At 31.8% G+C, this 17,014-nt stretch overlaps 1 protein-coding gene across 2 annotated transcripts in view; it reads right to left on the bottom strand.

Annotated features, from left to right (window-relative positions):
* Nucleotides 1–17,014, bottom strand: part of sff (sugar-free frosting) — a 61,279-nt gene that overhangs the window by 8,050 nt on the left and 36,215 nt on the right. For both annotated transcript variants that reach the window (XM_066401831.1, XM_066401832.1), the window contains exons 3-5: nucleotides 11,954–12,039; nucleotides 10,978–11,118; nucleotides 8,912–9,062 (exon numbers count right to left, since the gene is read on the bottom strand). In XM_066401831.1, the coding sequence (XP_066257928.1) occupies nucleotides 8,912–9,062; nucleotides 10,978–11,118; nucleotides 11,954–12,039 (378 nt within the window). The remainder of the gene's footprint in view (nucleotides 1–8,911; nucleotides 9,063–10,977; nucleotides 11,119–11,953; nucleotides 12,040–17,014) is intronic.

Raw genomic sequence — 17,014 nt, 5'->3', positions numbered from 1 at the left:
AGGACACTCACCGTGAATCGTCCTGTATAGGGTAATTTAAATGCGCTGCTCGCCATTAGGATCTTGAAAATCATAAAAGCATACGAAGCCCCTTAAATTCGGGAAAAGGTGCGTATTTTCGAGCTTCATCAAATTTCATTTTAAAATTTCGAAAATTCCAATTACTTCCGAAGATAATCGATAAAAAAAATTCACAAATTACTTTTTTTTTAAAGTTATTTAAACCGTTTTTTTTTAAATGAATTTAATTTCTTCGTGAGTACTTTTGCTTCTTTATAAGATGGCATCATTGGATTTTAAATACAACGTTTCGGAATTTGGGAACTATTATCAAATTAATTTTTTTAATAGATTTTTGAAAAGCCTTTAATTTTATAAATTAAATGATGTGCCATACTTATAGTAAAAACAAACCTAATAGTGTAAAATACATTTTTAGTAAATAACATAATAAAACACTACTCAGGCATAAGTGATCACAATAACGACAAACTAAGTCTCCATAAGACGCCAGTTTTGAGATGTCAAAATCTTTGAATAGTTTTGTAATACAAAACTACTACCAGCTTACTGTACTTGAAAAAACTAATGGATTACAGAAATGAAGAATATCGTAACATGTTATGATTTTATGTCGTACACCACAGAAATTCTGTGCATGCCAATGAAACATGTTTTCAAGAATATTCTGGAAGACGACATCCACATTATTCACATTTTTGTTTGTTAGAACCAAATTTGTAATATTTATATCTGAGTAGTGTTTCATTATTTTATTTATTAAAAATGTATTTTGCACTATTGCGTTCGGTTTCACTACAAGTGTGATACATAATTTAATTTAGAAAATTAAAGGTTTTCCAAAGATGCAATGAAAAATTCAGGTCCGCATTTAAAAAAATTAAGTTGGTGATGGTTTTCCAATTCCGAAACGTTACATTGAAATTCATTTTAAAAAATCTTGTCAAATAATTTTTTTTAAATAAAACCCATTTGTAGAATTTCGTTTTTTTTAAATTATCTTCGAAAGTAATCGCAATTTTCCAAATTTTAAAATTGCATTTAACAAAGCTCGAAAATGTGTAACTTTGCCTCAATTTAAGGGACTTCGTATCTTTTATGATTTTCAAGATCTCAATGACAAGCAGCGTATTTTAATTACCCTGTATAGCACGTTGAATACAAATCAGCAAATGAGGGCGATAAAGATACTATCGCACTTTTTAAGTATAGGCACACGTACGGTAAAATGTGAAACTAATAAATGAAAATATAGGTCTTAAAAGATCATCGTGAAAATATTTCAGGGGATGATAGTACTCGGTAAAATAAGAAGAAAATGTGAATATATCCATGATCAAAAACGCACCAATTTTGATATACAAGGTGACAAAATTTGATTGTTTTCTCATTTTTTGCTATTTTCTTTAGTATGCGTAAAGATATCTTAATGAAATTTCGTGCCCCTATGTTTTTTAAGAGCGTCTACAAGAAAATATAAAAATTGTTGATCTCCATATACAAAGTCTTGTTTTCCTGGGTTACGTGCTATTTTTACCTTCTGAACTTTTTTTGGAATATTCTGTATGAATTCTGATTTCTTATTTAGATTTGTTCTTCATTTCTTTAAGTTTTTGATCTTTTGCATTATTCTAATATCTTTCACCATTTACGAAAAATTTGCATAGATATCTACCGATACATATTAAATATTAAGGGTAAAAAACTAAGTAAACTGAGTAAATTTAAGTTAACTTCAAGGTTAATTTTGCTTTTTGACATTTAGCAATCAGTAATTTTTTTCGTTTGGTGTTTTCAAAGTATTCTTTAGGTGTTTATAAAATGATGATGGTTGAGTTTACCAATCAAGAATATGCAGACATACATTTGTTTTATGCCCAAACCAATGGCAATTCCTATGAAACGCGTAGATCCTACGCACGTAGATATCCTAATCAGATACTACCTGATCCAAAAATGTTTACTAATATTCACATTCGACTATGTGAAACTGGAACATTTAAGAAATCCAGTGGTTTGGGAGGAGCAAACCAAACCACGAGAATTCCAGAAATCGAGGAAGTAGTTCTAAATAATATTAAAGCCGACCCTGCTACGAGCACGAGAAAAATTGTCCCAACATTAAATGTTTCATTTATGCTAGTCTGGAGAATTTTGATTGATAACTTGATATATCCTTACCACGTCAGAAGGATTCAAGCTCTTCTCTCACGAGATTTTCCTCTACGCTTGAATTTTTGTGAGTGGTTTTTACAAATGCTGGTTCAAAATTCGTTGTTTGGAAGTTTTATTTTATTTAGTGATGAAGCAAACTTTTTAAGGAACGCCATCCGAAATTTCTATAATGAACATTTTTAGGGAACAGGAAATCCGCATTTATTGTAAAAAAACAGCTTTCAACAGCAGTTTTCTGTAAACATGTGGGCAGGAAATATTGGCGATTATTTGACAGGACCATTTTTTCTGCCAGTAAGGTGAAATGGGGGTTATTATTATCAATTCCTCGAAGAGGATTTTCCCGTGTTCTTAAGAGAGATACTTCTTTTCTTGAGAAATCAAATGTGGTTCATGCACGATGGTACGCCAGTTCATTTTAATCTGTAAGTAAGGGAGTTCATAAACCAACATTATCGCAACCATTAGATTGGTCGAGAGGGACCTCAGCCATGGCCTTCTAGATCCTCAGACCTGAATAGCTTGGACTTTTTTTCTGGAGATATTTTAAATCATTGGTATACCAGACCCTAATTGACACAGCGGAGGAATTGTGAAACAGAATAGAGGCCTCATGTGAAATTATTCGCAATACTCTTAGTATTTTTGAAGGAGTCCCCCGGTTTATGTGGCGTAGAGTGGAATTTTATATCTTAGCGAGAGGACATTTTCAGCAGTTTCTATAGTTTTGTTTTTATTTAGATTCATTCACTTTTACTGTTACTTCACTAATTTAAAACATATGATTCATTATTAAGAAATGCTTCAAATTTTCTCTTGCTTCCTTTACTCCTTCCTTAATATGCATCGATAGCTATTTATGCAAATTTTTAGTAAATGGTGAAAGATACGAAATTAATACAAGATATCAAAAACTTAAAGAAATGAAAAACGAATCTAAATGAAAAATCAGAATTCATACAAAATGTTCCAAAAAAAGTTAAAAAGCAATAAATAGCACGTAACCCAGGAAAACATAAGACTCTGTATATGGAAACCAACGATTTTGGCATTTTCTTGTAGAGGCTCTTGAAAAATATAGGGGCACGAAATTTCATTAAGTTATCTTTACGCATGCTAAAGAAAATAGTAAAAAATGAAAAATAAATCGAATTTTGTTACCCTGTATATCAAAAATGGTGCATTTTTGACCATGAGCATATTAACATTTTTTTCTTATTTTACTGAGTACTATTACCTCCTTAAATATCCATGTGATGATCTCTTACACCCTGCATATTAGTTGATTCGATAATCCTGATGATATAATCAATCGTTTTATACAGGATGTTTCCAAAAATATAGGCAATATCCTAAAAATGAAAAGTTCTTGTCAAAAGATAGTATTTCTACTTATACATGTATTGTTTTCCAAAAACTTAGCCTTAAAATGAAGCGTTTCATAATTTAATAGTGAAAGTGGTATTTTCTAAATAACTCTTCTTCCAGTTGATGAAATTTAATGAATTAATTTAAAGCAATATATTTATTTTGTAACAATTTTAATACGAAAATGTAGCTTATTTTGATATGTAGGTGATAGAATAAGAAATACACACAAAATTCCATTACTTTTGTAAAATACACATTTTGACAAAATGATGTTTTACTAAAAAACGATTCGGTTTATGTACATCAACTAAGAGTACCTTTCTTTTCTTAGGTACACTGTAAATCTAATAAACCAGAAAAGGGTTTTAAAAAAACAAGACAAGAGATAAAGAAGTTGAGGTTAGCCTCCCCGAAAATGTACACAGAAATATTAGGTCCTCTATTATTAACTTTGGTATCATGCACAAGTGACCCAAAATTCATTAAATTTTATCAACTCGAAGGAAAGTTATTTAAAAAATATCATTTTCGCTATCAAATTTTGAATAGCTGTATTTCAATAAAAGTAAGTTTTTTGAAAACAATTTATAAGTATAAGTAGATCTTTTACTAAGATCGTTTCTTTTCCGGAGTATTATTCACATTTGTAGAAATATCCTGTAGAAACAACTGCTGAAAACGTAAAAATTACAAACAATATCAAACTCTCCAAATCAAAGAGAAATCTCCAATTTTGCCCGTTTAATTTCTCATTAGCCCCTACTGTTCATATTAACTTATGACTCAAATCTTTTGTTATATAGAGTGATTCACAATGCAATCGACATATAACAGGTGCGCGTAGAGGCCCTCAAATCATGTCGATTTTTTATATGAAGGTTTTTCCGATGCCTTATATATCAGCTTTAGGAGATGAATAAGAATTTTTGAAAAATTTTGTAATTCAGGAAAGCATTAATCTAGAATAACCAAATTTGGAAAATGCTTTTGTTTTATTGACATCTTTTTTTGCCAAAAATTTGAAATAGCAGAAGTTCAGTAAGGAGTAGTTTAAAGATTAGTGACCCTTAAAATTATATGAATATTTTAACCTTAATCTAATTAATACCTAATATTGTATTATAATTAATTAATTAATTAATTAACTAACAAAAATCTATAAATCAATTTAATTTGCATATTTTTGCACATTTTCTAAAAAATGGTTTGTTATTGAGAAAAATAATTATTTTATGATTTAATATTGACAAATCTAACGTTATTCAAGTTATGCAGTTTACAAATTTTTCATGCACAATATCTTATTTTTCTTTGTAGTAATTTTGTAGTCAAAATAGCTAGAAAATTCAAACATGAACAAGTTGATATGTTATTAGTGTTTGGGTTCTGTCAGGAAAATTGCCGAAGAAGTGTGGAAAAACACCGAAGAAGATTTCCTAATCGTATTATCCTGCATCGTGAAACATTAGCTAATGTTGAACGGAGAGCTCGGGCCTCTTTGCATAAATAATGCTGGAGGGCGTACTAACGCAGTTAACGTACGAAATGAAGAGCGCATTTTAGGGAATATTAAAAATGAACCTCAAACCAGCACCCGACAAATATTCCGGTAATTTAATATGCCACAGGCCACAGTCCATTGAATTATTCGGCGTAATTTGTTGCACCCTTATTTTCACAAAGTTCAAGAACTATTACCCCAAGACTCAGAGCGAACTGATTTTTTGTAATTTCATTCTACATCAGAACATTAATTTTTACAAAATAATTTTCTCTACAGATGAAGCTTGCTTTATACGGAGATAGATTGTATACTGTTGTGCAGATAAAAATCTGTTCATGCACAACAGTCATGAATATTCAGAAGAAAATCTAAAGGTTTCAATAACCTACCATTTCTAAAGAGAATTTAAGATAAATATGTGGGCAGGTATTGTAGGACGGTATTTGATTGGGCGGGTTATTTTACCAAACCGATTGAATGACACAGCCTATTTGTTTTTCTCGCAAAATATTCTTCCTGAGCTACTGAAAGATTTACCTTTAGAACTGCGCTGTGAAATGTGGTTTATGCATGATGGGCCGCTTCCACATTTCAGTATGGACGTTCGAGAATTTTTAAATCAACAGTTCCTAAATCGATGGATAGGTCGTGGAAATAATTGCCCTTAACACTAGCCACCGCGATCACCAGATTTAAATAAATGTAACTTTTTCTTCTGGAAGGTTTTAAAAGAAGTTGTGTATTCAACGCTGGTTGAAACTGAGTAAGATTTGTGGAACCACATCAATAATAAATATACCATTATCAAATATGACATACAATTATTGAACAGAGTGGATTTTAACTTTCGGCAAAGGGTGCACCTGTGAGAAAAAAAATGGTAGCAATTTTAAACAATATATTTAATATTTATTTGATTTTAATAATAACTAGTTTCCAATAATGTTAAATTTTGAATAAATTTTATTTAACATTTGTTAATAATGATGAAATCTCGTTTTAATTATCGTTTGCAAAATCCTTCTCAACAAGAATATTGACGATTAAGTTCATACATTATTATTATAAAAGCATATATAGTGCTTTCATTTCAAAACGAACCACCCTAAATAACTCTTAAACCATGTACTGTTTTAAAATATTCAAAAACATGTCAATTGAGATGTTGAAAGGGAAATTTTTTAAGTTTATGCCCAATCCCCTATCGGCAACCTTTTGAGCAGGGGGCGGCTCATCTCTAAAATCTTAAATGGAATGGGAGGGCGAGTGATATCTCATTTTCTAGGGCATGCCAAGACCTTTTCACCTACGAAGTCTCAGCTCATTCAGTTTAACCATTTCAAAACGGCGGCCAGTTGAATTTTGCAATTTTTACAACAAAAAAAATATTTTATCAAATGTTTAAAATGTGACTCGTTATTTTCGAAACAATAACCCTAAAGAAATGCCAAATGCCTTGCGTTCTTTTGATATCAAAGTAACAAACACTAGTTTTTAGGACTACTTAGTATTATTTTAGCGTTAATGTTAAAATATTCATTTATCAGATCGTTTAAAATTATTGAGTTTGAAATTATTATTTAAAATGGTATACACTTTGGCTGAAAGAACGGAGATATTCTTCCTTTACGGAGCTGAAAATCGATGTGCTCGTAGATAGAGGATTGGACATAAGCTCAAAAAGTTTCTCACTCAACATCTCAATTGACTTGTTTTTGGAAATTTTAAAACAATACATAGTTCAATCGTTATTTAGGGTGGCTCGTTTTGAAATGAAAGCACTGTATTTTTTTTTTGCTCGAATTAATAAGTTGTGATCCACTGGTACACTTTTGAACAACACAGAACCCCAGTAAAAATAGCATATCAATTTGTTCATGAAATGTGAATTTTCCAATTATTTTGACTACAAAATTACTACAAACAAAAATGAGGTACACGAAAAATTTGTAAATTGTATAAACTTGAATAACGTGAATTTTAACAAGAGTCGCATCCTAACAGTGGAACATTTTTTTCCTCAATTTGATTGGTTTTAGCATCAAATCATAATTTTTTTTTCTCAAAGACGAACGATTTCTCGAAAAATGTACAAAAGTACAAAAGATATATAATAATTTTATTATTTAGATTAAAACTATCATATGGTTAACCATTAGTTGTTAATTAGATTAGGGTTTAAAAAAATCATATAATTCTAGGGATGACCCACCTCTAAACCACCCATAACTGAGCTTTCAGCCGCTTCAAATTGTTGGTGAATAAAGACGTCAATAAAATAAAAACATTATCCAAATTTGATTATTATGGGTTAAGGCTTCCTTAAAATACAGATTTTTTTCCAACACTTTTTATTCATCTTCCGAAGCTGATATATAAGGCATCAGAAAAAAACTTCATAAAAAAATCGACATGTTTTGAGGTCCTCTACACGCACAGTTCTGTGTCGATTGAATTATGAATCACCCTGTATAGCATATACCCACGCTTTTCTGACACACGCCTAAAATAAAAACACAAGATACGTGTCAAATGCATTTCAAAAAGGTACGTGTGAACTGCACCCAGAGCCTATTTTATTACTTCGGGTACAGGATCAATGTTACTATTTTCTTTTCCCTTTAACCTCACGTAATAGACAAATATGGCTATATGATGCAGGGTAGGTGGTCCCGAACATGATTTGACGGCTTCGGCACAGTGGTGGTAAATGAAAGTTTTTAAAAATAAAAGTATTTTAACAAGATAAGGAGCAATTTTTCTCATATGGGATGCCACAATTTCGAATTTAAGTACAGAGATGTTGAAAAGAAAATTCTTATTAAATGACTCATAAATTCTAAAATCACTCAAAAACTAATACAGAGAAATGAGGGACGGTTTTTGGAAATAATTTCTACTGACTGTTCAAAAAATATAAAAATATACAGGGTGCATAATACAAAAAAATGCAATTTTGCCTATTTAATAATAGAAATGTGAAAACTGAAGAAACATCTCAACAATAGCGTTGGATCTATTTGATTCTTGACCTTACTAACTTGCAGTTTCATAGAATTCAAGAATGTACAGGGTGCGCAGTTTAACAATATTGACTTCTGGACAGTATAATATTTTAACTGTAAGTGATTTAAGAATTATTGCCCTATTAGAAATCTTTCCTTTCCCTGCGAGTCACAGCTCGTGAACTAAAATTATATAAATCGTCTTCACTTCGTGCAACATCTCGGCACAATTAAACTTCAAATACCGTAAAATTGCGACGAGAGCAAGGAGAAAAGTACTTTATTTAAACTTTATAGTTCCAAACTTGGCAAATCCATTATATTAAAATGTTAATGGAGCCTGGAAAGGAATATTTATGCATTTCGTGAACGAGTATTTTCTCCACGGAAACCATTAACGCATCACACTTCTTTAAGTCTCTCGTTTTCTTATGGATCATAAAGTTGAGGGAGCATTTTGTTGTTCGTTCTAAAGTTGGTCGAAGATAGAAAAGAATTAATTTAATTTGGTCGCATCAAATCAAAGTTAACTATTTTGAGGCTGAAGAATTCCCCTAATCAATATGTTATTTCCGTATATAGCCTCAATCCATATGGAAGGAGACTAAAATTCCTTATCCAGCATTGACACTTGTTCCTGTCCTACATTGAAATAGGTTAAGCGTTAAACGGGTTCACGAATCGCATTTCAGCCCTTTCGAGAAAGAACTTCCTGCATAGGATGCACTTAAGTTTGATTGCCATGTTTCGAGATGAAAACTCAGTTTGAAATCGCTATGATAACGAGCAAAATTACTCAAAATCAGACAGTGAATTTGCAGAAAACTCAACTTACCCTAATGACCTCTGGACAAGCGTAGTGAGGAGACCCGCAGCTGGTTTCCAACATGGAGCCCATGGGCTGCAGCGAGGCCATCCCAAAATCCGCAATTTTGATGTTGTTTTTCTCATCCAAGAGCAGGTTTTCGGGTTTCAGATCTCTATGGCTGGAAATACAGTATTGGTCAAAAATAGACAGACAAAGCTATTTTGTCCCTTAAAAAGTTGTAAATAAATAAATCGAATTATTTTAATATTGAAATCAAACACACAAATAACACTGCAAAACGTGCCTGTAAAAATTTTCCGCTTATTATTGTTAATATGAAATTTGTTAATAAGAAAGGAAATAGCTCTGGCCAAAAGTAGATAAACAAACCATTTATGGTTAGCTTTCCGCATGATAAGTATTTAACTAGAAACTAAATTCTTGGTGAAGTTAGTTCTAATATCAACTATTAAAATGCTACGTGGAGAAAGAAATTCAATCAATTTAAAGCAGCACATTATAGAAGTCTATAGACAAGATGACCGCCAAGTGGCTATTGGTAAGCGGTTCGATGTAAAAAGGGCTGCTGTATCATTATTAAGCGATACGAGAAAACTGGTACTATTGAACCTGTACCAAAGTCAAGCCATCCCAGAAAAATGAGTGGCAGAACTATCAGGAAGTTAAAACGGATAAGTTCAAGTGACCCTTTTCTCTCGTCCTAAAAAATGAAGGGAATTTTAGAGTCGGATCGGGAGTGTAGTGTGTATTTTCAAAAACAATAAAGAGAAGACTAGTTGAAGAAAAGTTGTTTGCTTGTAGATCAGCTTAGAAACCACTTATATCTAAAAAGAACCGGAAGGTTCGATTAGAGTTTGCACGCCAACACATTCACTGGATAAAAGAAGAATGGAAAAGAGTATGTTAAAGCGACGAATCGAAGTTCAATCTGCTCCATTCTGATATTCAGTAGTCAGGGTATTCAGTATGTTAGAAGACCTCCTGGGAAACGACTAGATTCTAAATATACGAAACCGACTTTAAAACACGGTGGTGGCTCCGTAATAGTAATGATGGGGGTGTTTCTCGGGATTTGGAACGGGATCAATTTACCGTATTGAGGGCATTATGAATAGAATAATGTATAGAAATATCCTTGGAGACATCATGGTTCCCTACACTGATAAAAACTTACCACTTCGATTTAAATTTCAGTACGATAACGACCGGAAACATTCTTGTAAATTAGTGAAACAATTTTTTGAAGCTAAAAAATCACGGTTTTAAAATGGCCATCGTAGTCACCCAATTTGATTCCAATAGAAAACCTTTGGGAAATCCTTGGCAAAAAGATTAAAGATGTAGAATATTCAAATCGGGATGACTTGTTTGCAAAATTACTGGAAACGCGGCAAAATATGAATTTGACTGTTAGACTCTATGCTGAGGAGGTGCCAGGCTATAATTAATAATAAAGGGTACTATAATAAGTATTAATTATAATTACTTTAATCTTAAAAGAAAATTGTTTGCTTTTATGAAAATTGAGTTATTTTTTATGTCTATCTACTTTTGTTCAGCCTTATTCTGTTTTGCTTACTGTTTCATTTAGAATTTTAAAGATATTTCAGAAATTGTTTTTTATTTACTAGAGTATAGCTACCTCTTTTACGAAAAAAATAAAATAGTGTTCAATTTATTTGTTCTGTTATGTAAAACGACTTTGTCTATCTACTTTTGACCACTACTGTATATATAATTTAATTTTACCGTCCATTAATGGGTAATTAAAATAAAAGAACTTTGTCTAGCACGTTTATTACAAACTTCGCCTTTATACCGTGAAAACTAAGATATTGCGTTTTTGTGACGCAATATCTGTATAAATAAAACTTGGGCACTCAAAAGGCCGAATGAACTCTACAATTTTTATATTTGACTTTTTTTTGTAATATTTAAAACAAGAAATTTTCGGGGAGTGCCAGGCTTTAGGTCTCCACTGTATATTATCACATTGGCAAAGTTCCAAAAACCATTTTGTTTATGCATATAGCCGAGGATAAACCTTCTTAATTACTATAGTATTCACTCACCAAATAGAATGGCTATGACAGAAATCCAGGGCTGATATTATTTGCCTGAAGAACCTCCTGGCTTCCTTAGGCGTTAGTCGACCCTTCTTAACGAGGTAGTCGAAGAGCTCTCCCCCTGATACGTGCTCCAACACTAAATAGCTGAAATTAGAGGAAAAAGATGGATCGTATGAAGTTGTGAAAACTGGATGACTGCCTTAAGAGATTTATTAGGGTATTAACTTAATCATTACTCGCTAGGGACGATAAGAACTTTATAGAGAACCTTGAGGGTTAGTTGCAATAAGTCTGAAGTAAAATCCCGAGGTAGAGAAATACTCCTCAGATATTGTAACGAAAACCCTTTATGCGGTTTTACAACATTCGTTTCAATTTTGTATGGACTTCAAACTAGTTTTAAAGGGTTTTAAAAAGCCCAAACTTAGATACCTTTCCTGGATTCAGCTAAGTCATCCTATGAAATAGCTTGTAAAGTCCGGCTATCTTTAGAAGTGTGTTGGAGTTCTCCCAATTTCCAGGAACAACCTCGATGATCAAAATACCAAAAAGGAATATGTGAACAGAATAACACCGAAAAACACATATTGCACGAAAGTTCAAACATGAAACGATTTCCCGGACAAAACCAATATGCTTCACATTAAAAATGAACTTCTTGGAGGTGGGAACCCCCTAGGAATGTTTAAATATTATAAACTCATTTATCATCCATACTTCCATCTTTTTTGCCTCGAAGTAGCCGAGCTGTACGGTAGAATTTTAGCTTTTTGTATTAGTCGAGAGATAATGTTTTGGACTCAGAAATGTCTGTTTGGACTATTAAGCCGGTTATTAATGGCAGTTGCATCGCTGAGAGTGCTTTGAGTGTTTCCATTAGAGGCGCCTCGGAGTTGTGCAAAGGGTTTAATGGCGAAATTGTACCGGGGTTGGCTGATGATTTCTGAGGAATTTTGGAATTTTGAAAATAAATACTTACAGATATTTTTTGTTCTCGTAGACGTCCGTCAGTCCCAACACATGGGGGTGATCAATTAGCTTCATTATGGCTATCTCTCTCTCGACCTAGAAAAAAAGATTTATGTATAAGGCTGGTGAAGCGGGTTCAAAATTAATGAGCTTTCGGCTTAATGTATTTGCTCATAAACCAGGGGTGAACGACGGTTTTTTATGAAGTGACGTGAGGCGAGAAACAATGAAAAAGACGATTGTTGAAAGTAATTTTGAGACATCTCATCACATAAATCATTAGAATAAAAGGTAAATCTGAAGCACAGGATTGTACTAGTTCCTTCGCTATCTGGTCAAAATCAGTAATATCTATTTATTTGAAAATATTTGAAGCTATTAGCAAGTTATTGGACAATGGACAACCGAAAACCCACGTAATTTTTATTATTTTTCCCTATTTTATACGCTATAATAATGATTTTCCGTTGAAAATGTTAAGAAAAGGATATTTTGAAAGTCGTCTAAAATATACTCCAGGCACAAAATTAGTGCACTAACAAGAAGACATGCTCGGGAAAAAGAGGACGTTGTCGTTAATCATCATCAAGTTTGAATGCAAATTCTGAAGAGAAACTTCGTTCATGGTCTAATGTTTTTACTCTTTTTTATCTTTGAGCAAAATTATAACAAATTGGGATTAAGCTAAAACACACAACTGTACTTGTACCTTTGCTATTTGGTCAAAATCAGTAATATCTATTTATTTGAAACGAACAGTGACTGTGCTATTGGGCAACAAACAATCAAAAACTTATGCAATTTTTACCATTTTCCTCACGTTATATGATATAATAATTAGGATTCAACAAAACGCCAAGAAGGGGATATTTTGAAGGCCATCTAAAATGTTTAAATATTCATAGCAAACCAATAACGCTGCATTTCTATAATAAAACCCTTTACGAATTTAGAGCTCATGCTATATTAGACTAAATCGTACGGCTCCAAATTGTCTCTCCCCCCCTTCATTTTTCAACAAATTATTATTTAAAAAAAAATGAAAAACAGCATTAAATAGAACAAAACATACTATTTTTTGGCGTTTGTTTATTTTTCTAAACGTTGCTTACATCACCAATAAGGCAAAATGACCGTTTGTTTAACTTGAAACATGCGTCAAGTGATACCTGAAATTAAAGGTATTTCAAAACTACATTTAATGATGTAATGCGATTTAAAACCGATCGACTAGTTTAAAAAAAAAGCTATAAATAGAAAAAAAATTAATGTAAAAAATGCAATACAAATTCAGTTTTATAGGTTGTAAACAATTTTTAAAAATTATTTGTTTGGAGGAAATTAATTAAATTAAAAATTCGAAATGGGCATCATTTTGCTCTTGACAAAAATGTAATCTGTCAACGAATTCCTGCTTTACATCAACGAAGGTTTGTGGGTTAATAAATCTGCAAGTTTCTCTAATTCGACGTTTTTATTACACTAAAGAGCTAATTTACAATGATCAGACTTACAACTGCTCACAAAAAATGATGAGGAAGAATAATGCCGTTTCAAGGGTTAAGGGTAGTTTTATCTTGTGGCCCTAATGGGCTCCACCTGTCTATCGCACCTGGAAATTTTACACAAGATAATACATACAGGGTGTTCCATACACATACCGACAAACTTTCAAGGGATGTAGAGCTAATAAAAACAAATATGTATTTATAATGAAACGAATAAAGTTAGGTCCAAAAACGTTGCGTTTCCAAAATACAGAGCATTAAATTTTTTTTTTTAATATTTTTAAAATATTTCAAAAACAATTTGGAATGAAGACATGAAATTACGAACACGCTATGACGGGATAAATGTGCATGTTCTGGAGTAGGCAGAATATTTCTACCTACACTAGTGGCATCTGTACGGCAGTTCAATGGAATGTTTTTAATGAAAAAAATGGCTCGTCGTTGACTTTTTTAAATATGAATATATTTTTTAAATATTCCATCATTTCTTAATAAAAAAGACCTCTTAGTATTTTGTTGCTCAAGTAGCCATTTTCAAGATAAAAAATAATTTTTCATTTCTGTGCCTATTAAAAAATCGATACTTATGTAGATTTCCAAGTGCGATTCATTTTATTTACTTAGCGCTATACCGGGTGATTCAAGAAGGTGGCTCACCCTTATAACTTTTTTCTTTTTAAACTTAGAAAACTGAAATTTAAAAGGAAGTGATATGAGAATAGAGCCAATTAATTGACATTAATAAAATTTATCTGGTACTTCCTGTTTAACCGGAATTAAGTCAACTTTCGATTTTTAAATGTAATGCCCTATAAATTTTTTATTTTTTAGAATCTAGAGGTCATGTTTAGTCTAAAAATGTCATTTATAACAAAATATTTTTTTTGTGACTTTTTCACGCCACTGAGGTATACGTATTAGACGTAATTTTAGGTTAGAATTATGGAAAAAATACTAATTTGTCATTCTACTGAGTACTTTTTCTTTTATAAGAAATTTAAATGCCGAAAATCAGTTTTACCCATTAATTAAAAATTAATTATTTAAATAAGTTATAAAAGAAAAAGTAATCAATAGAATGACAAATTAGTATTTTTCCTCATAATTCTGACCTAAAATTGTACCTAATACGTATACCTCAGTATACTCGACATGAAAAAAACACAAAACATTTCGTGTTTTAATGACATATTTTTAGATTAAAAATGACCTCTAGATTCCAAAAAAGAAAAAATTTATAGAGCATTATATTTAAAAATCGAAAGTTGAGATCATTTCCGGTTAAACCGGAAGTGCCAGATAAACGTCAATCAATAGGCTCTATTCTCATATAGCTTTTCTCCAAATTTCAACTTTCTATTATAAGTTTAAAAACAAAAAAGTTATAAGGGCGAGCCACCTTCTTGAATCCCCCGGTATATAATCTACATACTAACAATTGTTGCGTATCGACTATTTACATTTAGTAGTACTCCCATAAAGTGGTTGAAGGAAAAAGAAGGTAAGATTGTTTTGTTTGTCTTGTTAAGCAAAGTAAATTTAGTATAGTTGAGTTGTGAGATTGTCCTTCCACTTCTTCTGAAGTTGTAGAAGTTTTTCGTGCACGTATAGTAATTGGTTGGTTACGATATTTATTTTTTCTATTTATAGTTTTTTTTTCTCAAAAACGAATCGATTGATTTTAAATTGCATTACACTATTAAATGTAGTTTTGAGTGACTTTTAATTTAAGATGTTACTTGACCCATATTTCAATTTTTAAAAATCGGCCATTTTGCCCTACCGGTAATATAAACAATATTTAGAAAAATGAACACACGTCAAAAGATACAGTGGTATCCACAAGTATCGCAACTTTATTTATTTCGAAATTCTACAGTTTTGTATCATCAAAATAAAGTAATAAATATTTAAAGGAAAAGATAATATCAAATAACAGTAAATAAAAACAAAAATGGAAAAAAAAATCTACATTAAATTTATTATATTTTAATTAAAAACTGCTGGTCAAAAGTATGGAAACTAAAATAGTTACACTCTTCTTTAAATAACTTTCGTCAAAACACTCAGTACTTTGTTGCATAACTTTTTGTCTTAATGACCACTGCATATCGTCGTGGCATAGAATCAACTATAGAAGCATAATATTGCGTATAACCCTTTTCCTATTCTTCATTTAATAAATTGAATAGTTCATTAACGCTGGTAATCTTGTCGGTCTAAATACTTCCAGAGATTCTTTATGGGGTTTAAATCTGATGACTGGAACGGCCAATTCATTAGAGGGACATTATTTTCCTTTAACCAATTTTTAACTAAATGCAATTTATGCTTAAGGTAATTATCTTGCTGAAAAACCTATTGTAACGCCATTTTTTTCTTTAGCATAAGACAACATTATTTTTCAACACGTTTCAATAGACAAAACGATCTATAGTACCTTTAATTTGAATTAACGGCCCAGTATCAGGTCTAAAAAAGTAACTCCACATCATCACGCTGCCCCCTTCGTGTTTCATGGTAGATAAATGATATTTATAATCATATCGTTTACCTTTTGGTTCTGACATATTTTATGCCATCACTTCCAAATGACTGAAATTTACTTTCAGCACTAAAAAGACCCATTTGGTTAGTAACAAGAATAGATGTTTACATGCAAATTGAAATCGCACTTTTCGATTTTTTTTCAAATTAAAAGTTCTTTTACTACAACTCTTCCAAATAATCTCTGAACATTTAAACACCGTCTGACAGTTCGTGATGATACCAAAATGCTCACATCACTCATTTCTTTGGCGACTTTAGTAAAAGATACTTTTAGATCTACCAATGAAATTCGTTTCATTATTTTTTCTGCTCTTTTGCTCAACACTGTAAATCTTCCTGACTTTAAAGCAATGGCAGTTTTGCTTCTTTGATTGTACATTCGAATTATTTTTACAACAGTTCCTTTGAAAATATTCAAATTTCGACTTATGGTAATTTGCGTAACTCCTGCTTTGTGTAGCTCTATTTTTTTTTGTAAGTCCGGTGAAAAATATTTTTATTGCCCATAGCACTTGAAGATATCCACTACAAACAGATCTATTCAAGTCAAAGCGAAATAAATTAAAGCCCATTTTGCTTTTAGTTTCCATACTTTGACCGACCAACTTATCCAAAAAAACCTAAATAGCTCAAATCGAATGAATATTTTCAAGAAATAAAAGGGGTACAAACAAGTTTTTGCCGATAGATATCAAAAATTAGGAATTTATTGTGAAAGAACGGTGCATTATGTTTTATTCAAAGTATTGTCCATCGTTAGCCACTACTTTTTCCCATCTTTCTGACAGCATTCGAATACCACGTCGGAAGAACTCTTCATCTTTTGAGGCTATCCATGAATCAACTCAATCATTGATATCTTCACAGTATGATGTAAAGCGCTGCCCAGACAGCATATGCCATCGATTGGAATAAGTGATAGTCGGATGGGGCAAGGTCTGGTGAATACGACGGGTGGGGTAGGACTTCCCAATTAAGTGTTTCCAAATAGGTTTTGATCGGCATCGCAA

This window comes from Euwallacea similis, chromosome 23 (genome assembly GCF_039881205.1).
Source record: "Euwallacea similis isolate ESF13 chromosome 23, ESF131.1, whole genome shotgun sequence".
Classification (NCBI taxonomy): domain Eukaryota; kingdom Metazoa; phylum Arthropoda; class Insecta; order Coleoptera; family Curculionidae; genus Euwallacea; species Euwallacea similis.
This window is presented reverse-complemented; position numbering and strand designations above follow the sequence as displayed.